Source organism: Haemorhous mexicanus, chromosome 28, assembly GCF_027477595.1.
Source record: "Haemorhous mexicanus isolate bHaeMex1 chromosome 28, bHaeMex1.pri, whole genome shotgun sequence".
Classification (NCBI taxonomy): domain Eukaryota; kingdom Metazoa; phylum Chordata; class Aves; order Passeriformes; family Fringillidae; genus Haemorhous; species Haemorhous mexicanus.
In genome coordinates, this window is record NC_082368.1 from 4,522,730 (window position 1) to 4,547,338 (window position 24,609).

General features: G+C 54.9%; 1 protein-coding gene across 4 annotated transcripts; it reads left to right on the forward strand.

The window, feature by feature from the left end:
* Positions 1 to 198: 198 nt before the first annotated feature.
* Positions 199 to 24,609, forward strand: PLXDC1 (plexin domain containing 1). 4 transcript variants are annotated; one of them, XR_009489610.1, is made up of 16 exons: positions 199 to 350; positions 1,588 to 1,712; positions 3,507 to 3,650; positions 4,383 to 4,452; positions 5,051 to 5,173; positions 5,432 to 5,550; positions 5,650 to 5,749; positions 8,551 to 8,646; positions 9,429 to 9,510; positions 12,210 to 12,267; positions 15,608 to 15,743; positions 19,214 to 19,249; positions 20,294 to 20,442; positions 23,578 to 23,709; positions 23,778 to 23,821; positions 23,870 to 24,609. XR_009489610.1 is itself a non-coding variant. In XM_059869285.1 (15 exons), the coding sequence occupies exons 1-14, from the start codon at positions 296 to 298 to the stop codon at positions 23,695 to 23,697; spliced, it is 1,413 nt and encodes a 470-aa protein (XP_059725268.1). In that variant the 5' UTR covers positions 199 to 295; the 3' UTR covers positions 23,698 to 23,709; positions 23,778 to 24,609. The 4 variants fall into 4 exon arrangements, 2 of the variants coding, with proteins under 2 accessions (XP_059725268.1, XP_059725267.1); XR_009489611.1 differs by having other exon boundaries at positions 23,952 to 24,609; XM_059869285.1 differs by having other exon boundaries at positions 23,778 to 24,609.

Consider the following 24,609-nt stretch of genomic DNA (forward strand, 5'->3'; position numbering starts at 1 on the left):
TTTTCTCACCCCTTTTATTTACCCCCCAACTCCCCAGCAGCGAGGGGAGGCCGCGTCCCGGGGATGGACGAACATTCCCGAATCCCTGGGCGCAGGGGGGTCCTGCTGCCAGCTCTGCCTCCATCCCTTCCCTTCCTTTCCCTTCCCATCCCATCCCGGCCCTTCCCAATTCCCTCCCCACCCCCGGGCCCGCCCCCGGCCCCGCCCGGCTCCGGCTCCGGCTCCGGCTCCGCTCGGTGCGCGGCTCCCGGGGGTCCCGGCCCATGGCGGGGCGCTGAGCCCCCCGACCCCCACCATGCTCTGGGGGGGCTTCCTCCTGCTCTGCCTGCTCCGCGGGGCGCTGGGCGCAGGTACGGGGGGCTGGGGGGGAGAGCTGCGGGGGGACCGCCGGGACTGGGGGTGCAGGGGGGTCCCGGCCGTGCCCTGGGGGTCTGTCCGGGGGTCTGTCCGGGGGTCTGTGTGCCCCCCCTCTGCTGTGCTTTGGGGGTGTCTCCGTGTCCCCCCCCCCAGCCCGCAGGTGCGTGTCCCGCTGCGCCCCGCGGGTGGGGGTCCCACTCCCCACCCCGTGCTCCCCCCTGCCCCAAAATCTCCGCAGCCAAATTGGGGTGCCCGGACCCCCCCATCTGTGCTGGGCAAGGTTGGGACGGGGGGGAGGGGGGGGCTGTCTCCGCTGCTGGGGGGTCCCCACGCAGGGTTCCCCCCCCCCCCCGCGGCACGGCTGGCGCTGTCCTGGCTGGGGGTGAGATTTTGGGGAGCCTTCGGGGGGGTCTCTACTCTCTGATAGGGTTGGACCCCCCTGTGCCCCCCAGGGATGGCAAGTGTGACCCTCCCCCCGGCCCAGAGCCCCCCTCTGCCCCTACGTCCAGCCCAACCCTGCTCCCCCCGTGCCTCAGTTTCCCCTCCCGGCGACCCGGGAGCAGAACCCAGCCCCGGGAGCTCATTAGGCAGCAATTAGCAATTAACTCCCATGGGGTGGCGGAGGGACCCCGCTCCCACGGGCGGGGGAGGGGGGGCTGTGCAGTGTCCCCGCTTGGGGACAGACGTCCCGGCTGTGTCCCCGCCGTGGGCGAGCTGCCGTCCCCACCGCCTCCGCCCGCGCCGCGCTGCCAGAAACCTCCTGATTCTCGGCAGATTTGGTCCCAAATGCCTTTTTTATCCTCCCCCCCTCCCCAGCCGTGTTCCGGCCTCCGCGGGGCTGGGGAGATGCGTGGAGGGGGGCAGGGAGGCGGTTTTTGGCTCCTTGGGACCTGCCCTGGCACCTGGACCCCGTTCCAGCCTGGGATGCTTGGGGACATCGAGGACACTGGTGTCACACTGGTGCCACATTTGTGTCGCTTTCCTCTCGTTGGGGTCGCGCTGGTGCGTGCGGGGGCTGCCACTGCCACTTGTCCCCAGCTGTCCCCCCCTGGCCGCGGTCGCTGTCACCTGTCCCTGCACCTGCGGCCACCGCGGCCCCTTCCCCGCCTCTCCATCCCTGCAGTGACGCTGCTCACGGAGGCTCAGACCCCTCAAACTCGTGTCCCAGCGTCGCTGGGGGACACGACTGACCCCGGGGGGTGCCACTGACCCCTCCCCGTGTGTCCCCAGGACGCCCCCCCGGCAGCGAGGCGCGGAGAGCTCGGGACGCGGCCGAGGGGACCCGCATCAGCCAGGACCTGGGGGGTGGCAGCCTGGCCATCGACACCCTGCCGGCCAACGAGACCCGCATCGTGGTGAGTGTCCCCGCCTCCGGACCCCCGCCCCGACCCCCGCCCGCATCTGTGCCCCGACCCCCGCCCGGAGCCGCCCCCGCCCCCCGAGCTGTCCCCAGTCCTGCTCCAGTTCTGTGGGGCTGGATCCCTCATCCCCAGGGGTTAATTACACCCCCAGAGAAGATAATTACACCCAGAGTGGATAATTACAGCCCCGGGATCCCTCCCGGCCCTGCCCGTGCTTCGCCGTGCGGGTGACACGCGGGGACAACTCCGCTGTCCCCTGGTGTCGAGGGGGGTCCTCTGCTCGTGTCACCTTGTGGGACACCTCCCCCGGCTCTCCCAGCCTAATTAGCCGCCCTCAATTAGCTCCGGGTTATTTGTGGCAGCCGCGGGAGTTCCCCGCGCTCTCAGTGGGGGATGGGAGGGGTTTTTGGAGGACGGTGACATGTCCCGCTGGTTTTGGTGGCACTCAGGGGACAAAGCGGCTTTCACTCTGCTCCAGCTCATCCTTCGGGGATGGAGAGGAACCATGAAAAATCCCAGTGTGGAAGGGTTTAAAAATACCCCAAAACCACCGGTGACATTTTGGAGATGCTGGGGAACCACAGGGAGGGTGTGATGGTGCCTGAGGAGGGAAAAGCAGCAATTTCCCGGGAAATTTTTGGGATCTGCCCCTGGATTGGGGCCACGGGCAAGGTCACAGGTGCATCTCACCCTGTGCAGGGCCTGGTGGGGTTTTCCCCTCTCTCCTCACAAAATACCCCAAGTTTGGAGGTATTTTATTATTTATTATTTAATATAATTCAATTTTTTTAATTTAAGAAACAATTTTTTCCATTTTTCTCCAAAAAATATTTTTTTCCAAACCAACTAAAAAAACCCCAAACAATTAAACCTACTTTCCAAAAAAACCCTTCAAAATTCTCTCCCTAAAGCAAAACAAATACATTATCCCGGATTTATCCCAGATTTTCCCTGGGTTTTTCCTGGGTCTATCCTGGATTTTTCCTGGGTTTATCCCAGATTTTTCCAGGATCTATCCCAGTTTTTTTCCTGGATTTATCCCAGATTTTTTCTGGGTTTTCCCTGGATTTATACTGGATTTATCCCAGATTTATCCCGGATTTTCTCTGTATTCTCCCTGGATTTTTCCTGGATTTATCCCTACTTTCCTACACTGGATTTATCCTGAATTTATCCCAGATTTATCCATGCTATCCTGGATTTTCTCCAGATTTATCCCAGATTTCCCCCTGATTTATCCCAGATTTTCCCCAGATTTATCCCTGGATTTATCCCAGGTTTATCCAGATTTTCCCCTGATTTTCCCTGGATTTATCCCAGATTTATCCCAGATATTCCCCTGATTTTCATTGGATTTATCCCAGATTTTCCCCTGATTTTCCCTGGATTTATCCCAGTTTTATCCAAGATTTATCCCTGGATTTATCCCAGATTTTCCCCTGATTTTCCCTGGATTTATCCCAGTTTTATCCAAGATTTCCCCCTGATTTATCCCTGGATTTATCCCAGTTTTATCCAAGATTTCCCCCTGATTTATCCCAGATTTTCCCTGGATTTATCCCAGTTTTATCCAAGATTTCCCCCTGATTTATCCCTGGATTTATCCCTGGATTTATCCCTGGATTTATCCCAGATTTTCCCCTGATTTATCCCTGGGTTTATCCCTGGATTTATCCCAGATTTATCCCAGATTTTCCCTGGATTTTCCCTGCTTTATGCCGGGACCCCGTCCCTGCTGCTCAGCACCCTGGCACCCCGCGGTCACCCCGTGTCCCCGTGTCCCCGCAGGAGGACAACCACAGCTACTACGTGTCGCGGGTCTACGGCCCGGGGGACGCGCGGCGCCGCGGGCTCTGGCTGGAGCTGGCCACGGCCAACGGGAGCCACGTCCGGGTGCATGGGATCCTCTCCAACACGCACCGGCAGGCTTCGGTGAGCCCCGGGTGTCCTCGTGTCCCTCGGTGAGCCCCGGGTGTCCCCGGGTGAGCCCCGGGTCCCCAGGGGCAGCGGGGGCCCTGTGAGAGGCTTGGGAAGTTCCAGGGTTTGGGAAGTGTTTGTGGCCTCCTGCTCATTCCAGGAATGAAGGAACCTGCAGGGTCCCTCTCTCCCATCCCTCTCTCTCCATCCCTCCTTCCCATTCCTCTCTCCCATCCCTCTCTCTCCATCCCTCCTTCCCATTCCTCTCTCCCACCCCTCTCTCCCTCTCTCTCTCCCATCCCTCTCTCCCTCCCATCCCTCTCTCTCCCACCCCTCTCTCCCATCCCTCTCTCTCTCCCATCCCTCTCTCTCTCCCATCCCTCTCTCTCTCCCATCCCTCTCTCTCTCCCATCCCTCTCTCTCCCCATCCCTCTCCCTCTCCCATCCCTCTCTCTCCCATCCCTCACTCTCTCCCATCCCTCGCTCTCTCCCATCCCTCTCTCTCCCCATCCCTCTCCCTCTCCCATCCCTCTCTCTCCCATCCCTCACTCTCTCCCATCCCTCGCTCTCTCCCATCCCTCTCTCTCCCCATCCCTTTCTCCCTCCCATCCCTCTCTCTCCCATCCCTCTCTCTCTCCCATCCCTCTCTCCCATCCCTCTCTCCCATCCCTCTCTCTCCCCCATCCCTCTCCCCATTCCCAGAGTTTCCCGAGGGCTGATTGTGTCTGTCCCTGTCTCCATCCACAGAGGATTGTCCTGTCCTTTGACTTCCCCTTCTACGGCCACCTCCTGCGGCAGGTCACCATCGCCACCGGCGGTGAGCGGGGCCAGGACACGGGCTGGGATCCGTGGGATGGGCTGGGATCCGTGGGATGGGATCCATGGGATCCACAGGATGGGATCCATGGGATGGGATGGACAGGATGGGACAGGATGGGGTAGGATCCATGGGATGGGATGGGATCCAGGGGATGGGATTGGATGGGATGGGATGGACAGGATGAGATCCATGGGATGGGATGGACAGAACAGGATGGATTTGGGATGGGATCCATGGGATGGGATGGAGTCCATGGGATGGACAGGATGGGATTGATGGGATCCATGGGATCCATGGGATGGGATGGGATGGAGAGGATGCAATGTGATGCCCACAGTGGGGCCTGGACATGGCGCTGGCTCTACCCTCACCCCCCATCCCCAGCCCCAGGGAGCTCAGAGAACGGGGTCCAGCCCTTCCAACCCCTCCCTGCACCCCAAATCTCCTCGGGGAGCCAGCAGCTGCTGCTCCCTCTGCTCCTGCAGAGACCGGGGGGACACAGCGGGGTCAGAGAGGAAATCCAGAGGGGATCCCTAAAAAAAGGGATGGCCGAGGCAGGAAGGAGGAAGGTGAGCTTCATCCTCTGCCCACTCAGGTTTTATCTTCACGGGGGACGTCATCCACCGCATGCTGACGGCCACCCAGTACATCGCCCCCCTCATGGCCAACTTCAACCCCAGCTACTCCCGAAACTCCACCGTGCGGTACCTGGACAATGGTGAGTGCAGCTCCCCCTGCTCCTCCCCCAGCCAGGTGGGCTGGAGACACACCTGCCTCAGCTCTGTCACCGCCGAGGCAGGGATGGATCAGAAGATCCCTCTGTCCCCATCCCTCTGTCCCCATCCCTCTGTCCCCATCCCTCTGTCTCCATCCAGTTTTGCTCTGCTCCCGGTGGTTGCTGCAGGCTGGGGGGTGAGGTGGAGGTCGGATGGAGCAGGGGGAGAGGGAAGGGCTGAGCAGCTCTGGTCGCCCCCAGGGACGGTGTTTGTGGTGCAGTGGGACAAGGTTTATCTGCAGGGCAAGGAGGACTTGGGCAGCTTCACCTTCCAGGCTGCCCTGCACAGCAGCGGGAGGATCGTCTTCGGCTACAAGGAGGTGAGGTGGTGGGGCAGGAGGGGCCCTGTGGGGCTGGAGGGGGCTTGGACATTCCTGGGATGTGTCCCATGCTCTGTCCCACCCTCTGTCCCCGGGCAGATCCCTGTGCCCGTCCTGCAGATCAGTGCCAGCCAGCACCCGGTGAAGGCCGGGCTCTCCGACGCCTTCATGGTGCTCAACCCTTCTCCCGACGTGCCTGGTGAGTCCTGGGGGGGCTGGTCCCACGGGGAGAGGGGTGGGATCCTCGTCCTGGGGGATTTCAGGGTGGGAGGGTGCCCTGCTTGGATCCCAGTGAGTGTGAGGAGGGCTCTGGGGTTTGCCCGCCCCTCATTTTCCCTGTGACCCTTTTTGGGATCCCCTTTTGGGATCTCCTTTTATGATCCCTTCTGGGATCCCTTCTGGGATCCCTTTTGGCATCTCTTTTTGGGATTTCTTTTGGGATTCCTTTTTGGGATCCCCTTTTGGGATATCTTTTGGGATCCCTTTTGAGATCCCTTTTGGCATCTCTTTTTGGGATCCCTTTTGGGATCTCTTTTTGGGATCCCTTTTTGGGATGCATCTCCCCACGGCCTCACGCTCTGGCTGGAACTTTGCCCAGCCCACAACCTCCAGGAGCTTTTCCCTGATTCCCAGCTGATGAGGAAGAGGAGGGAAACCCAAGCCTTCCTCAATTCCCAAGGGAGCTGCAGACGGACAGGAGGCTGGGGGGGTGCAGGGTGTCCCATTCCCATAGACAAGGGAGGTTTGGGGGGGGTCTGCAGCTGCCCCAGTGCGTGTCAGGGTTCTGCCCCTGTGTCAGCAGGATGTCCCAGAGATGGGACAACTGAGAGCCATTTAAAAACTTTTATTCCATTTTCACTTCGTGTGAAGGGTGGGACAATACAGATGTTACCATTCAGGCCATCCCAACCAGAAGCCAATTATTTCCTAATTACAAAACACCATCAGCGTTTTTTGGCTTTCCAGCCTTTGCTGCACCGTGCTGTAAATGCCTCAAAGCCAGCGTTTCTTATCTCAAGGTTTGCATGCAGACACTCATTTTAAACACCCCACAATCACGCTCTCATCCATGCCATGTGGGAATGCTTATTCCCCGTGTGTCCTGACCTTCAGGACTCCCCAAAAAAGTCCCTCCCAGCCTCTCCAGCCACGCAGAGCCCAGCCCTGCCCCTCCCCGTTATTTCGGAGCTGGCCCTGGTTTATTCCCCGCTCCCTCCCCTCCCTGGGCCGCTCCCTCGGTCCCTGCCCCGGGCTGTGAGGGCAGGAGCGGGCCGGGGGAAGCCGGCTGGGGAGGAGGAGCAGGGCTGGGAGGGATGGAGAGCAGCGGAGGATGCTCGTCCTGCTCATGCCGTGCTGAGGGGGGCTCGGGTGTCCCGCGGTGACAAATGTGGAGCATCTGGGCGGCGTCACCATCCTGAGCGAGGGACAGACCCCGCTGGCCCCGGGGCGGGGCAGGAGGAGATTTTTGGGGGGAAGCAGCTGCAGGAGCCCTGGGAGCTTGGGGTGGTGCCTTGAGAAGGCTGAGCTGGAACTGAGGCCAGAATTAGAGAATAAAGCAGGGATTTGTTAAAAGGATCTCCTCCATGGATCCACCTGGGGCAGCACAAGAGCCCAGCCAGGGCTGCACCAAGGACGGACCAAAATGGTTGCAAAATGAACCCAAAATGGTCACAAAATGAACCCCAAAATGGTCACAAAATGAACCCAAAATGGTCACAAAATGAACCTAAAATGAACCCAAAATAGTCACAAAATGCCCCACCGCTCACGGGGTCTCTCTCTTTTATAAGTTCTGCTCCATCTGCATATTGGAGTTAATTGTGGAGTTAATTACAGATTTAGGTTATGAAGTTCCATTCTTGTTTTTCTCTCTCCAGCCCACGGTGTTTGTGCTCCTGGGCTGAGATTTGGATCATTTATCCTTGGTCCCAGCTAGAGCAGGAATTGTTTTGTCTCCCTGCTCTGTGCAGAGAGCTCGCCATCCCATAATATAAAGCCCAGACCCACACACTAAAGCAGCACAGGATCTAAAAATTATAAAAACTAAAACCTGAGGCATCAGGGGGAGTGAGTCAGAGCCGAGGGATGTTTGTTTGGAGCTGTTTGGGAGCGGCTCAGGGCTGGAGCCCGGCCCTGGCTGGAGAGGGAGCTGGGCCGAGCTGGGCCGGGCTGGGCCGGACTGGGCCGGACTGGGCCGGACTGGGCCGGGTTGGGCCGGACTGGGCCGGGCTGGGCCGAGCTGGGCCGGACTGGGCCGGACTGGGCCGGGTTGGGCCGGGTTGGGCCGGGTTGGGCCGAGCTGGGCCGAGCTGGGCCGGGCTGGGCCGGGTTGGGCCGGGTTGGGCCGGGTTGGGCCGAGCTGGGCCGGACTGGGCTGAGCTGGGCTGGGCTGGGCCGGACTGGGCCGGGTTGGGCCGGACTGGGCTGGGCCAGACTGGGCCGGGTTGTGCTGGGCTGGGCCGGGCCGGGCCCAGCCGAGCTGGGCTGAGCTGAGCCGGGCCGGGCCGGGCCGGTCAATCTCCGAGCCCCTCCTGTGCCCTGGCACCTCCCAGCCTGTCGGATTAAGCCCTTTTCTGACCCAGAGATGGGACAACTGTGAGGCATTTGAAAAACTTTTATTCCATTTTCACTCTCATGTGAAGGGTGAGACAGATGTTATAATTCTTGCCATCACAACCAGAAGCCAATTATTTCCTAATTCCAATACATTATAAGTGGTTTTTTGGCTTTTTTCCAGTTTTCCCCTTAATGGACGGGAGACACAAACCCCAACCCATCCTCCCTCCTGGCAGCTTTTGAGGATTTCCTACAAATCCATTTCCCACCCCTGCCCTCCTCCAAGGGCACAACCCCACACCTGGGCCACCTGTGCCTTTCAGCAGCTCCCAGAGCCCGGCCCAGCCCTGGGCAGGGGGGTTTAAGCCCGGCCCAGCCCTGGGCAGGGGGGTGAAGCCTTGCAGAGGGGTTTAAGCCTGGTTTAAAGCCCAGGCTCTGCTGCAGAGTCCCGGCGCCGGACGATCTACGAGTACCACCGAGTGGAGCTGGACACCAGCAGGATCAGCAGCCTGTCAGCTGTGGAGTTCACCCCGCTGCCCAGTGAGTGCCACTGCCCCTTGGGCACCCCAAATAGCACCCACAAACCCCAGCAGCCTCTGAATTCCAGCCTGAGGAAGCAGCCAAGGCGGGGCCGGGGGTGCTGGGGGGTGACGCCGCCCTTCTCCTGGGGTTTGGGGTCTGTGGGGTTGGGGAGGGAGGGGGTTATGTCAGCAGGGAGCAGCTCAGACCCACCCTGGGGAGGAACTCAGACTGTCCTGGGGTCCCTGGGGAGGAGCTCACCCCATCCTGGGGTCTCCAGGGAGGAGCTCACCCCATCCTAGGGTCCCTGGGGAGGAGCTGGCCCCATCCTGGGGTCCCTAGAGAGGAGCTGACCCTGTCCTGGGGTCTCCAGGGAGCAGTTCACCCTGTCCTGGGGTCCCCAGCTCAGCCTGTCCTGGGGTCTCCAGCCCATCCTGGGGTCCCTGGGGAGGAGCTGACCCTGTCCTGGGGTCCCCAGAGAGCTCACCCCCACCCTGGGGTGCCCAGGGAGCAGCTCACCCTGTCCTGGGGTCTCCAACTCCACCTGTCCCTGGGGTCTCCAGCTTGTCCTGGGGTCCCCATGGAGGAGCTCAGCCTGTCCTGGGGTCCCTGGGGAGCAGCTCACCCCCACCCTGGGGTCTCCAGCCCATCCTGAGGTCCCCAGGGAGCAGCTGACTGTCCTGAACGATGCTTGGGGAATTTATGTTTCTCTCTGTGGCCAGGGAGCTGCTGCCCCACCAGGCTGGAGCCTCTCCCCTCTCCCCTCTCCCCTCTCTCTCCTCTCCCCTCCTCTCTCTTTTCAGCCTGCCTGCAGCACCAGAGCTGTGAAACGTGCCTGAGCTCGGAGCTGACCTTCAACTGCAGCTGGTGCCACGTCCTGCAGAGGTACTGCCACCATCCCTCCCCTGCCTGCTGCCCCATGCTCTTTCCATCCTTTTTTTTGGATAATTTCCCCTTTTCTGTTGTTTTTTGGGGTGCTGCTCTCGGCCCCACAGCTGTGGTTCAGCTGTGACCCCATCTCCAATTCCAAGCCACTCCAAAGCTGCATTTCCTGGGGGTTTTTTAGTCCTGGGACAAGCTGGGACATGAGGCAGGGCTCAGATTTTTGTCAGTGAGCTTAAAAACGAGAGAAATGTGTCTTGGCTGGGGCTGGGATCGGTGCAGGGCAGGGAGGGGAAGGACAGTAGGGAGGGGACAGCGTTGGGGACAGGAATTGCTCATCAGGAATGGGGCCGGCAGAACTGGGGGGGGAGGGAATTTTCAGATGTTTTGGGGTTGGATGGAGGACGTGGAGCTGTCCCTGCTCTCCTCCAGCTCGGGCAGGGCTGTGCAGAGCAGATTTAATGAGATTGAGCTGCAGGATTTATTGAGAGCTGGTGGCAGGGGAGGGGACCCAGTAACACAGATCCTGTGCTCTGCTGAGGGCACCTGCCACCCCCCTCCCCGTCCCCTGAGCTACCCCAGAGCACCTCGGGGTCCTTGTGACACCCCCGAGCAGGGTGGTGGCACTTGGCAGTGACAGTGGCTCCGTGGCACGGGGACATTCTCGTCCTGGTGTGGCTTTGGTGACAAAACTCGAGCCTGGGTCTGGTTTGGGCTGAGCCTCGTTCAAACCCTTCCTTGTCCTGCTTGTTCCCAATTCCAGGTTTGGGCAAATGGGATTTTTTCAGAGCGTGGAATCCTGGAGTGGTTTGGGTTGGAAGAGACCTCAAGGTCCCTCCAGTGCCACCCCTGTGCCATCAGTGCCACCCCTGTGCCACCAGTGCCACTGTCCCTGGGTCCTCCAAGCCCTGGGACACTGCCAGGGATCCAGGGTCAGCCACAGCTGCTCTGGGAATTCCATCCCAGCCCTTTCTCACCCTCTTTAACCCATTTTCACCCTCTTTAACCCTTTCTCACCCAGCTGCTGTTGCTACTGTTCACTCCTGTCCCCGGTGCCACCTTGGCTGGCAGCCCCACATCCCTGGGGACAGCTCAGCTTCCCGGTGGGAATTCCAGCTGGCAGAAATGTTCTGGGAATGGAGATCTGGAGCAGGAGGGTCTCTGTCATCCCTGGCTTCCTGCAGATCCTCCCCAAAGAGCTCCAGCCCTGGAGCTGACATCCCAACCTCGTGATTCCAACCCTGAGTGCTCCCAGCTCTCTCCTAAATCATAAAATCTGTATTTTTGTTACCTCTGCTGAGCCCAGAATTGTGACAGGAGCTGGACTTGAAGCAAAAGATCTCAGAAGTTTCTTTGTGGTTTCTCCTCTCCCTGGTGGGTAAATGGATTTTTGCAGGGGTTGTTTGGGGTTTGAGCCTTTCCAAAGGTCAGAGCTCTGCTCCATTCCCTGTTCCTGCAGGGAATTCTCGGGCTGTGTTTGTCTGATGTCATCTGGAGCTCCTGCAGTGTTTTTCCTGTGCAGATGTTGCTGGAAGGAGCCCAGGGAACCTCGTGGGTCTCACAGCCTTGCCCTGGCACCGAGTCCGGGGAGTGGAAACTCAAACTCAGCCCAGGCCTCTCTCCTTGTTTCCCCTCTCCTTTTCTCCTCATTTCCCTCTCCTTATCTCATTTCCCTCTCCTTATCTCCTCATTTCCCCTCTCCTTTTCTCCTGATTTCCCCTCTCCATTTCCCCTGATTTTCCCCTCTCCCCTCCTGAATTTCCTCTCTTTTTCTCCGGATTTTTCCCTCTCCTTCTGATTTCCCTTTCCTTATCTCCTCCTTTCTCTCTCCTTATTTCCCCTCTCCTGATTTCCCTCTCCTTCTCTCCTGAGTTCCTCTCTCTCCTCTTGATTCCCCCTTTTCTTTTCTCCTGATTTCCCCTCTCCATTTCCCCAGATTTTTCCTCTCCTGCTGATTTTTTCCCTCTCCCTTTCTCCTGATTTTCCCCTCTTCTCCTGAATTTCCTCTCTTTTTCTCCTGTTTTCCCTCTCATTTTCTTCTGATTTCCCTTTCCTTATTTCCTCCTTTCTCTCTCCTTTTCCCCTCATTTCCCCTTTCCTTTTCTACTCATTTCCCTCTCCTTTTCTCCTGTTTTCCCTCTCTTTTCTCCCAGTTTTCCTCCAATTTTCTCCTTATTTCCCCTCCCATTTTCTCCTGATTCCCCCTCTCCATTTCCCCTGATTTTTCTTCTTCTCTCCTCATTTCTCTCTCCTTTTCTCCTGTTTTCCCTCTCTTTTCTCCCCATTTTCTCCTCATTTCCCCTCTCCTTCTGGCTATCACTTTTAGCCACACCATGCTGTAAATGCCTTAATCTAAAATCTTAATCTAAATTTACCCCTCATGGCTCCTGCTACAATGCAACTTCTATTATATACATTTTAATATTTTATTTACATATATATATTATATTTTATTATATAAAATTCTTCTCTTTTTATTGTTTCTCCAAAGTACCCAGTCCTATTTTCAAGGCCACCTTTTGAAACTTGTTTCTAATTTCATTTTTCTCTCAACAATATCTGTCCTACTCCCTATCATTTCCAAATCAACATTTCTCATCTCAAAGTTTTCATGTCAATGCACGCTCTGTGAACCTTCTGTTGAGTTTCAAACATTTCATTTAAATCCATTTCCCACAGCCTGGCCCTGATTTTCCCCACAGGTGCTCCAGTGGCTTTGACCGGTACCGGGAGGAGTGGCTGAGCTACGGCTGCGGCCAGGTGAGCCCAGGGAGTGCCAGGCCCAACCAATCCCAATCCCAACAAATCCCAGGCCCAACCAATCCCAATCCCAATAAATCCCAGGCCCAACCAATCCCAGGCCCAATAAATCCCAGTCCCAATCCAAATAAATCCCAGTCCCAGTCCCAATCTGAATCGATCCCAGTCCCAATCCCAATAAATCCCAGTCTCAATCCCAGTCCCAATAAATCCCAGTCCCAGTCCCAATCCAAATAAATCCTAATCCAAATAAATCCCAGTCCCAGTTCCAATCCCAATAAATCCCAATCCCAATAAATTCCAATCCAAATAAATCCCAGTCCCAGGCCCAGTAAATCCCAATCCCAGTCCCAATCCAAATAAATCCGAGGCCCAATAAATCCCAGTTCCAGTCCCAATAAATCCCAGTCCCAATAAATCCCAGTCCCAGTCCCAATAAATCCCAGTCCCAGTCCCAATAAATCCCAGTCCCAATAAATCCCAGTTCTAGTCCCAGTCCCAATAAATCCCAGTCCCAGTTCCAATCCCAGTCCCAGTCCCAATAAATCCCAGTCCCAATAAATCCCAGTCCCAGTTCCAATCCCAGTCCCAATAAATCCCAATCCAAATAAATCCCAGTCCCTGTCCCAATAAAGCCCAATCCCAATAAATCCCAATCCAAATAAATCCCAGTCCCAGTCCCAATCCCAATAAATCCCAGTTCCAGTCCCAGTCCCAATAAATCCCAGTCCCAATCCCTTCCTGAGGGCAGGGAATGGAGCTGAGCTACAGGAAATCCACGGCCCAGCTCAAAAAAATGGATGTGTGACCCACGGTGCTCTGGATTAGACTAAGCATCCCTTGGGATTTCCCTTTGTTCCCTTTTGATATCCATTGGGATTTCCCTTTTTCCCCATTAGATTCCCCTTTATTCCCTTTGGATATGCATTTAAACATCCCTTTATTCCCTTTAGATATCCCTTGGGATATCCCTTTATTCCCTTTAGATTCACCTGTAGCTCGTTCTTTATTCCCCTTAAATATTCCTTTATTCCCTCTATATCCCTTTATTCCCACTTCCCCCATTTTCCCCATTATTCCCTCAATTCTCTTTTCCCCCAATTTTTCCCTTTATTCCCCTTTATTCCCCTTTATTCCCCTTTATTCCCATTTTCCCCATTTCCCCTTTATTCCCTTTTTTCCCATTTCCCCCCATTTCTTCCCATTATTCCCATTTCCCATTTTTCCCTTTTTCCCATTTTTCCCCATTTCTCCCCATTATTCCCATTTTCCCCCTTATTCCCATTTCCCCCCCTTTATTCCCTTTTTTTCCTTTTTCCCCTTTTATTCCCACAATCCCCCTTTATTCCCATTTCCCCCCCCTTTATTCCTTTTATTCCCATTTTCCCTTTATTCCCGTTATCCCCCCTCCTCCTGGAGCGTGACTCTTACTCACTGCAGGCAGGAAGGAGCGAGCCCTGTTTGTGTCCCTGGGATCAGCTCTGACCAAACATCTGCTTCTGCTTTGGCCCTTTCTCTTTTTTTCCCTTTCTTCTTTTTCTTTTTGTTCCTTATTTTTGTTTGCTTTTTGTGGGTTTTGTTTTTTGCTTCAATTTTCGTGTTTTTTTTGTTTGGGTTTTTTGTTTTGTTTTGTTTTTCTCTGGTTTTGGTGTGGTTTTTTTGTGAGTTTTTTTTTTTTTTTTTTTTTTTTTTTTTTTTTTTGTGGTGGTTTTTTTAGTGATTTTATTCTACTTTCCTACTGAAAATTCAGCTTTATTTCACCAGACCCTTTGAGGTCACTGGACCTACATGGGGTCACCTGAGGTGCACAAAGGATTTGTCCCAGGATTTGTCCCCAGAACCTGTCCCAGGCTGTCTCCCTGGAATTTGTCCCCGGGATTTGCCCCAGGCTGTGTCCCCAGGCTGTGTCCCAGGGTTTGTCCCTTGTCCTGCTGAAATCCTTCCCAAATTTTCCTCCCCCTCTCCCCGCTCTGGGTCACTTCTGGCCCTTCTCCCCCCCTTCCCCTCCTGGAATTCCCGCTGGGCAAAACCAGCTCCAAACTCCCCTTTTAACCCAAATCCTCCCCTTTTAACCCAAACTCTCTCCTTTTAACCCAAACTCTCCCCTTTTAACCCAAACTCTCCCCTTTTAACCCAAATCCTCCTTTTAACCCGAACTCTCCCTTTAACCCAAACTCCCCCCTTTTAACCCAAACTCTCCCCTTTTAACCCAAACTCTCCCCTTTTAACCCAAACTCTCCCCTTTTAACCCAAACTCTCCCCTTTTAACCCAAACTCTCCCCTTTTAACCCAAACTCTCCCTTTAACCCAAACTCTCCCCTTTTAACCCAAACTCTCCCCTTTTAACCCAAACTCCCCCCTTTTAACCCAAACTCCCCCCTTTTAACCCAAATTCCCTCCTTTTAACCCAAACTCTCCCCTTTTAACCCAAACTCTCCCCTTTTAACCCAAACTCCCCCCTTTTAACCCAAACTCCCCCCTTTTAACCCAAACTCTCCCCTTTTAACCCAAACTCTCCCCTTTTAACCCAAACTCACCCCTTTTAACCCAAACTCACCCCTTTTAACCCAAACTCCCCTTTTAACCCAAACTCCCCCCTTTTAACCCAATAACTCCCCTTTTAACCCAAACTCCCCCCTTTTAACCCAAACTCCCCCCTTTTAACCCAAATCCTCCTTTTAACCCAAACTCTCCCCTTTTAACCCAAACTCCCCCCTTTTAACCCAAATCCTCCTTTTAACCCAAACTCTCCCCTTTTAACCCAATTCTCCTTTTAACCCAATTCTTTTTTTAACCCAAACTCTCCCTTTAACCCAAACTCTCCCCTTTTAACCCAAACTCCCCCCTTTTAACCCCAATTCTCCTTTTAACCCAAACTCCCCTTTTAACCCAAACTCCCCCCTTTTAACCCAAACTCTCCCCTTTTAACCCAAACTCCCCCCTTTTAACCCAAACTCCCCCCTTTTAACCCAAACTCCCCCCTTTTAACCCAAACTCCCCCCTTTTAACCCAAACTCCCCTTTTAACCCAAACTCTCCCCTTTTAACCCAAACTCTCCCCTTTTAACCCAAACTCCCCCCTTTTAACCCAAACTCTCCCCTTTTAACCCAAACTCCCCCCTTTTAACCCAAAATCCCTCCTTTTAACCCAAACTCTCCCCTTCTAACCCAAACTCTCCCCTTCTAACCCAAACTCCCCCCTTTTAACCCAAATCCTCCTTTTAACCCAAACTCCCCTTTTAACCTAAACTCTCCCCTTTTAACCCAAACTCCCCTTTTAACCCAATTCTCCTTTTAACCCAAACTCTCCCCTTTTAACCCAAACTCCCCTTCCCCCCCAGTCGGATGGACAGACCTGTGAGGATCTGGCCGAGGGCGGGCACTACTCGGCGCCCCCGGGCAGCTCCGTGTCACCGCAGCCTGGCGCTGTCACCTCCCCCACGGCCTCGCTCTTCCTCGACAGCCTCACCACCGAAGGTGGGTCCTGGACAGGTGACCCCGGCCCTGGGGGTGTCCCCAGACAGGTGACCCCGGCCCTGAAGGTGTCCCTGGAAGGGTGACCCCAGCCCTGGACAGGTGACCCTGGTCCTGGGGGTGTCCCTGGAAGGGTGACCCTGGCCCTGGGGGTGTCCCTGGACAGGTGACCCTGGCTCTGGGGGTGTCCCCAGACAGGTGACCCCGGCCCTGGAGGTGTCCCTGGAAGGGTGACCCCAGCCCTGGACAGGTGACCCTGGCTCTGGGGGTGTCCCTGGACAGGTGATTCCAGCCCTGAGAGTGTCCCCAGACAGGTGACCCTGGCCCTGAGGGTGTCCCCAGACAGGTGACCCCAGCCCTGGACAGGTGACCCCGGCCCTGGGGGTGTCCCTGGACAGGTGACCCCGGCCCCGGGGGTGTCCCTGGACAGGTGACCCTGGCTCTGGGGGTGTCCCTGGACAGGTGATTCCAGCCCTGGGAGTGTCCCCAGACAGGTGACCCTGGCCCTGAGGGTGTCCCCAGACAGGTGACCCCAGCCCTGGACAGGTGACCCCGGCCCTGGGGGTGTCCCTGGACAAGTGACCCTGGCTCTGGGGGTGTCCCTGGACAAGTGACCCCATCCCTGAGCCCTGGGACAGGTGACCCCACACCTACAGCCCTTTTCCCGATCCCTGGGAGGTGATCCCCCATCCCTGACCCATGGGAAGTGATCCCCCATCCCTGATCCATGGGAAGTGATCCCCCATCCCTGCTCCTGATTCCTGGACAGGTCTTTCACCTCTTCAAAAAGCAAATCCAAATCCAAGTAAACCCCAGATGGGTTTTGGAGCAGAATCCTGGAATGGTTTGGGTGGGAAGGGACCTCAAATCCCACCCAGTCCCACGGGCAGAGACACCTCCACCATCCCTCCCAGGTGCTCCAAGCCCCATCCAGCCTGGCCTGGGACACTTCCAGGGATCCAGGGGCAGCCACAGCTGCTCTGGGAATTCCATCCCAGCCCCTCCCACCCAAAATCTTCCCAAAATCCCCTCCCGAGTCCATTTCTCCACCTGGATCTGTGAAGTTCTGCAATCCCAGGAGGATTTGGGTTGGAAGGGACCTCAAAGCTCACCCCATCCCCGGGGCAGGGACAGCTCCCACCCCGCCCAAACCCCGTCCTTGGGGAGGGATGAGAACAGGAGATGATGGGAAGAGCAGCCAAGAGGTGACACCCGGGGCAGTGAGGCACGGTGGGAAGAATTTTGGGGATTTTCCAGCTTTTTTGACTCATTTGTGAAGGTCAGAGAGCGACCAAGCCCTGCTGGGGAGAATGCTCGGGATCCTAAAGGGTCAATCCCAGAGGGAGCAGGTTGGGATTTCACCGGTGCCAGCACTCTCAGCCTGGAATTCCCGCCGTGATCGCTCATTTCTTGGGATTGCTGCTCCTTCCAGCCCCACAAAAAGCCCCGATCTCCCTGGAGACCCCCGGCATCCAAAGCTCCATAATCCCATTAACGCGGGGCCGGCTCCGCCGGTCCTGGCGCAGGTAGCGCCGCAATTTGGCTGCTTAATAGTCCCTAACGCAAAGTGCTAATTAGGATAAATAGAAAGGAGCGTCGGTAATTGTCCTTCAGCGCCAGGAAGGAGCTGGGTGGGGGAACGAGCTCCTGCCTGGCAGGGCTGACTTTGAAAGGAGCAATTAAAGGCAAGGAGGGGGGGTTGGAACTCCGCCACGAGATTGTTTTCCAGCCCGTCGCTGGTTCTTGGAAAAAAGGAGCAAGAGGCTCTGTGTGACACAGAGCATGAAGTTAATTTGTGATCTTGGAAGGGAGAAACGGCAGCTGCAGAGGGAGGGGAGTGGAGAACAGCAGAGGAGCAGCCCCACCAAGGAGGGGAGCTGGCCCTCAGTGTCCTCTTCAACCAGCCTGGATCCGTGTCCTGTCCAACCAGCCCAGATCCCTGGATCCACATCCTTCCCAGCCAGCCCAGATCCCTGGATCCGTGTCCTGTCCAACCAGCCCAGATCCCTGGATCCACATCCTATCCAACCAGTCAGGATCCCTAGATGTGTGTCCTGTCCCACCAGCCCAGATCCCTGGATCCTCATCTTTCCCAACCATCCCAGATCTCTGGATCCGTGTCCTGTCCCACCAGTCAGGATCCCTGGATCTGTGTCCTTCCCAGCCAGCCCAGATCCCTGGATCCACATCCTTCCCACCAGCCCAGATCCCAGATCCCTGTGTCCTTCCCAGTCAGCCCAGACTGGTGGATCTGCACCAGCCCAGATCCCTGGATCCACCCCCTCACTGTCCCAGATCCATGTCCTCCCCATCAGCTGAGCTCTCTGTATCTGTGTCTTCCCCACCAGCCCAGATCCCTGGATCCTCATCTTCCCCACCAGCCCAGATCCCTGGATCTGTGTCCTGTCCCACCATCCCAGATCCCTGGATGTATGTCCTGTCTCACCATCCCAGATCCCTGGATCCCTGTCCTCCCCAGCCAGGCCCATTTTTGGATCCTCATCCTCCCCAGCCCTTCCAGCCCCCCCTGGTGCTGCTCCTGGAGCTCTGGTGCACGGCCAAGCCCTGGGAATTCTGGATTGGATTTGGAATCCCAGCCCTGGGAGTTCTGGATCAGGGTTTGGAATCCCAGCCCTGGGAGTTCTGGATCAGGGTTTGGAATCCCAGCCCTGGGAATTCTGGATCAGGGTTTGGAATCCCAGCCCTGGGAGTTCTGGATCAGGGTTTGGAATCCCAGCCCTGGGAATTCTGGATTGGATTTGGAATCCCAGCCCTAGGAATTCTGGATTGGGATTTGGAATCCCAGCCCTGGGATATCTGGATTGGGATTTGGAATCCCAGCCCTGGGAGTTCTGGGTCGGGATTTGGAATTCCAGCCCTGGGATATCTGGGTTGGGATTTGGAATCCCAGCCCTGGGAATTCTGGATCAGGGTTTGGAAGTCAAGCCAAGCCCTGGGAATTCTGGATTGGGATTTGGAATCCCAGCCCTGGGAGTTCTGGGTCGGGATTTGGAATCCCAGCCCTGGGAGTTCTGGATCAGGATTTCTGGTGAGGGTGATCATGTGGAGCCAGTTGAGGGACGAAGCCTGGTCTGGTAGATCCTTCCAGAACGAGCCAAGGGATGAAGTGGATTTAGATCATCCCGTGGGTTTGTTTGGGATGCAGATTCCACAGGCTGGGCAGGGACTCCAGGGATGGATCAGAGCTCCCACCAGGAGCAGAACGACCCCTCGGGCCCTTCCTGGGGACATCCGTGCTCCAGGTGCCCCTCAGGGAAGGGATCCCACCCCCACACCCGCTCAGCCCTGGCCTTTTCCAGGCGCTTCTCTTTCCCACAGAGATCTAAAACTGCCCAAATTCCCATCCTGGGGGAGGATTTGGGTGGAAAACACCCAGTTTGGGTGGGAAACACCCCATTTCTGCCACCCCTGAAACCCCAGGCTTTCTGTTCTGCTGTGCTCTCTCCTTTCAGATGACACCAAGCTCAACCAGTTTGCAGGAGGAGAGGGTAAGGATGGCCTTCATCCCTCTCCCTGCTCCAGGGGAGCTCAGCATTCCCTGGATTCGGGAGCACAGAGTGATCCATTCCTGTTGGCCTCACCTTGATTAGTAATTAGCAATTAGTAATTAGCAATTACTAATTGCTCTGTTCTATCCTGATGAGAATTTTGTATTGTTTGAATTATTTTATTGTGTTAATTTTATTTTAAATATTATATTTTTATTGTTTGAATTGGTTTTATTGTTTGAATATTTTATTTTTATGTTTTAGTTGTTTGGTTTTGTTAAATTATTGTTGATTTATGGGGTTTTGATTTATGGGGTTTTTATTATTAATACTTATATTATATTATATTATATTATATTATATTATATTATATTATAATATACTATACTATACTATACTATACTATAATATAATATAATATAATATAAATTACATTACATTATATTTTATGTTATATATTATTCTATTATTCTATTCTATTATTTTATTATTAATTATTTTTATTGTTGATTTTTTGGTTTATTAGTGAAAAGCGTTACAGCATTTAAAGGTTCTTTTATTTAGTATAAGCTTTTTTTTGAAAAACTTCATTTTGTTTGTAATAATTTGTGATTTGGATGAGGAATAGAACAAATACTTGAATAAATGTAATAATGTATTTTTGTAATTTTTTTTTAATTTGTAAATTTTAAAAATCTGTAGTTATTTTAAATTTTAAATTTTTAATTTTGTTAATGTTGAAAATTTTTAATTTTAAATTTTGTAAATATCTTTAATTTTTAAATTTTTAATTATGTAAATATTTTATTTTTTAATTTTTATTTTGTAAATATTTTAAATTTTAATTTTGTAAATATTTTTAAATTTTTAATTTTAGATTTTGTAAATATTTCTATATTTAAAATTTTAAATTTTGTAAATTTTAAAAGAAGTTTTAATTTTAAATTTTGTGAATATTTTTAATTTTAAATTTTGTAAATTTTTAAAAACATTTAAAAGTAGCAGCTTTCTGAAAGCCCCCTGACCCTCACCATCTCCCCCCAGGGAGCGCCCTGCCCTCGCGGGGTGCCCCCATCCCCACGGGCACCCTGGTGGGCATCGTGGTGGCCGTGCTGGTGCTGGCTGGGGCCATCCTGGCCGGGATCTACATCAGCGGCCACCCCACGTCCAGCGCCGCCCTCTTCTTCATCGAGGTGAGCCAGCAGCTCAGCCCTGCCCGGGGATCCTCCCATCCTGCTCATCCTCCTCATCCTCCCCATCGTCCCCATCGTCCCCATCCTGCCCATCCTCCTCATCCTGCTCATCCTCCCATCCTCCCCATCGTCCCCATCCTGCTCATCCTGCTCATCCTGCTCATCCTGCTCATCCTGCTCATCCTGCTCATCCTGCTCATCCTGCTCATCCTGCTCATCCTCCTCATCCTGCTCATCCTCCTCATCCTCCTCATCCTCCTCATCCTGCTCATCCTCCCATCGTCCTCATCCTGCTCATCCTGCTCATCCTCCTCATCCTCCCCATCGTCCCCATCCTCCTCATCCTCCTCATCCTCCTCATCCTCCCCATCCTCCCCATCGTCCCCATCCTGCTCATCCTGCTCATCCTGCTCATCCTCCTCATCCTGCTCATCCTCCTCATCCTCCTCATCCTCCTCATCCTCCCCATCGTCCCCATCCTGCTCATCCTGCTCATCCTGCTCATCCTGCTCATCCTCCTCATCCTGCTCATCCTCCTCATCCTCCTCATCCTCCTCATCCTCCTCATCGTCCGCATCCTGCTCATCCTCCTCATCCTCCTCATCCTCCTCATCCTGCTCATCCTCCTGATCCTCCCATCCTCCTCATCCTGCTCGTCCTCCTCATCCTGCTCATCCTGCTCATCCTGCTCATCCTCCTCATCCTCCCATCCTCCCATCCTCCTCATCCTCCCCATCCTCCCCATCCTCCCCATCCTCCCCATCCTGCTCATCCTGCTCATCCTCCTCATCCTGCTCATCCTGCTCATCCTGCTCATCCTCCTCATCCTCCTCATCCTGCTCATCCTGCTCATCCTGCACATCCTGCTCATCCTCCTCATCCTCCTCATCCTCCTCATCCTCCTCATCCTCCCCATCCTCCCATCCTCCTCATCCTCCTCATCCTCCTCATCCTCCTCATCCTGCTCATCCTGCTCATCCTCCTCATCCTGCTCATCCTCCTCATCCTGCTCATCCTCCCCATCCTCCCATCCTGCTCATCCTGCTCATCCTGCTCATCCTGCTCATCCTCCCCATCTTCCTCATCCTGCTCATCCTGCTCATCCTGCTCATCGTCCCCATCGTCCCCATCGTCCCCATCGTCCCCATCCTCCTCATCCTCCTCATCCTCCCACTTCCCTGCGTCTGGGTCCTCCCAGCCAGGCCGGATCACTCAATCCGTGATCCTGATCTGTGATCTTCTCCCATCTCAGATCCCTCAGTCTATGATCCTGGATCTGTGTCCTTCTCCCATCTCTGATCCCTGGATCTGTGTCCTTCTCCCATCTCTGATCCCTCAATCCGTGATCCTGGATCTGTGTCCTTCTCCCATCTCAGATTCCTGGATCTGTGTCCTTCTCCCATCTCTGATCCCTCAATCCGTGATCCTGGATCTGTGTCCTTCTCCCATCTCAGATTCCTGGATCTGTGTCCTTCTCCCATCTCTGATCCCTCAATCCGTGATCCTGGATCTGTGTCCTTCTCCCATCTCAGATTCCTGGATCCATGTCCCTCCCACCATCTCAAATCTCTGGATCTGTGTCTTACCCCCATCTCAGATCCTTGGATTTGTGTCCTTCCCAGCCAGCCCAGATCCCTGGGTCTGTGTCCTTCCCCATCTCAGATCCCTGGATCTGTGTCCTTCCCCCATCTTAGATCCCTAGATCCATGATCCTGGATCTGTGTCATCTCCACCACCTCAGATCCCTTCATCTGTGTCCTCTCCACCACCTCAGATCCCTGGACCTGTGTCCTCTCCACCATCTCAGATCCCTGGATCCACATCCTTTCCCCCATCCCAGATCCCTGGATCCGTGTCCATCCCATCCAGTGAGATGCACCCATTCCAAAGAACCCTTTAGAAGCATGAAACAACATTTTAAAATTCACTTTTATCACTCAAAACACTCGCACCTAGAGTGCCCTTTGTGCCCAGGACTCTTTCCCCCCATTTCTCCCCCCCCCATTTCTCCCCCCCCCATTTCTCCCCCCCCCATTTCTCCCCCCCCCATTTCTCCCCCCCCCATTTCTCCCCCCCCCATTTCCCCCCCCCCATTTTTTCCCCCCAATTTTCCCCCCAATTTTCCCCCCATTTTTCCCCCCCATTTTTCCCCCCCATTTTTCCCCCCCATTTTTCCCCCCCATTTTTCCCCCCATTTCCCCCCCATTTCCCCCCCCATTTCCCCCCGATTTTCCCCCCGCGATTTTTCCCCTCGATTTTTCCCCCCGATTTTCCACCATTTTTCCCCCATTTCCCCTCCCATTTCCCCTCCCATTTCCCCTCCCATTTCCCCCCCATTTTTCCCCCCCATTTTTCCCCCCCATTTTTCCCCCCCATTTTTCCCCCCCATTTTTCCCCCCCATTTTTCCCCCCCATTTTTCCCCCCCATTTTTCCCCCCCATTTTTCCCCCCATTTTTCCCCCCCATTTCCCCCCATTTTCCCCCCATTTTCCCCCCATTTTCCCCCCATTTTCCCCCCCATTTTTCCCCCCCATTTCCCCCCCCATTTCCCCCCCCATTTTCCCCCCCATTTTCCCCCCCATTTTCCCCCCCATTTTCCCCCCCATTTTTCCCCCCCATTTTTCCCCCCCATTTCCCCCCCATTTCCCCCCCCATTTCTCCCCATTTTCCCCCCATTTCTCCCCATTTTCCCCCCATTTTTCCCCCATTCCTCCCCCATTTCCCCCCCCATTTCCCCCCCCATTCCCCCCATTCCCCCATTCCCCCCATTTCCCCCCCCATTACCCCCCCATTCCCCCCATTTCCCCCCCCATTTCCCCCCCCATTTCCCCCCCCATTTCCCCCCCATTTCCCCCCCCATTTCCCCCCCATTTCCCCCCCTCATTTCCCTCCCATTTCCCCCCCCATTTCCCCCCCCATTTCCCCCCCCATTTCCCCCCCCATTTCCCCCCCATTTCCCCCCCATTTCCCCCCCATTTCCCCCCCATTTCCCCCCCCATTTCCCCCCCCATTTCCCCCCCCATTCCCCCCCCATTTTTCCCCCCCATTTTTCCCCTTTCCCCCCCCATTTCCCAGCAGGATCTGGGGCCCCAGGCCCTGTCCCAGCTGCTCACCTGTCCCCGTCTCTGTCCCCAGCGGAGGCCGCACCGCTGGCCCGCCATGAAGTTCCGGAACCGCGGCAACCACGGCTCCTACGCCGAGGTGGAGGCGGCCAGCCAGGAGAAGGAGGGGTTTGTGGAGGCCGAGCAGTGCTGAGCGCTGCTCCCGGGGATCCATCCCGAGGGATCCTGTCAAAACCTGAGGAATCCATCCTGAGGGATCCCAAGGAATCTTGAGGGATCCATCCCGAGGGATCCATCCCGAGGGATCCTGTCAAAACCTGAGGAATCCATCCTGAGGAATCCATCCCGAGGAATCCTGTCAAAACCTGAGGAATCCATCCTGAGGAATCCCAAGGAATCCATCCCAAGGAATCCCGAGGGATCCATCCCGAGGAATCCTGTCAAAACCTGAGGAATCCATCCTGAGGAATCCCAAGGGATCCATCCCAAGGAATCCCGAGGGATCCATCCCAAGGAATCCTGTCAAAACCTGAGGAATCCATCCCAAGGAATCCATCCCAAGGAATCCTGACAAATCCTGAGGAATACATCCTGAGGAATCCTGACAAATCCCAAGGAATCCCAAGGAATCTTGAGGGATCCATCCTAAGGAATCCCGAGGGATCCATCCCAAGGAATCCCGTCAAAACCTGAGGAATCTATTCCAAGGAATCCCAAGGAGTCTTGAGGAATCCATCCTAAGGAATCCTGACAAATCATGAGGATTCCATCCCGAGGAATCCCAAGGAATCCATCCTGAGGAATCCCAAGGGATCCATCCTGAGGAATCCCAAGGGATCCATCCTGAGGAATCCCGAGGGATCCATCCTGAGGAATCCCGAGGAATCCATCCTGGCAAATCCTGAGGAATCCATCCTGAGGAATCCCAAGGAATCAATCCCGAGGAATCCCAAGGAATCCATCCCAAGGAATCCCAAGGAATCCCGAGCCTCCCGTGTCCCAAAGTGCCAGGATCCCTTAATTAATTTGCTAAATTGCTAATTGCGACCTTTGGCCCCGAAGGAGACAGAGAGAGGGGGGAAATAAATCTGAAATTCCACCAGAA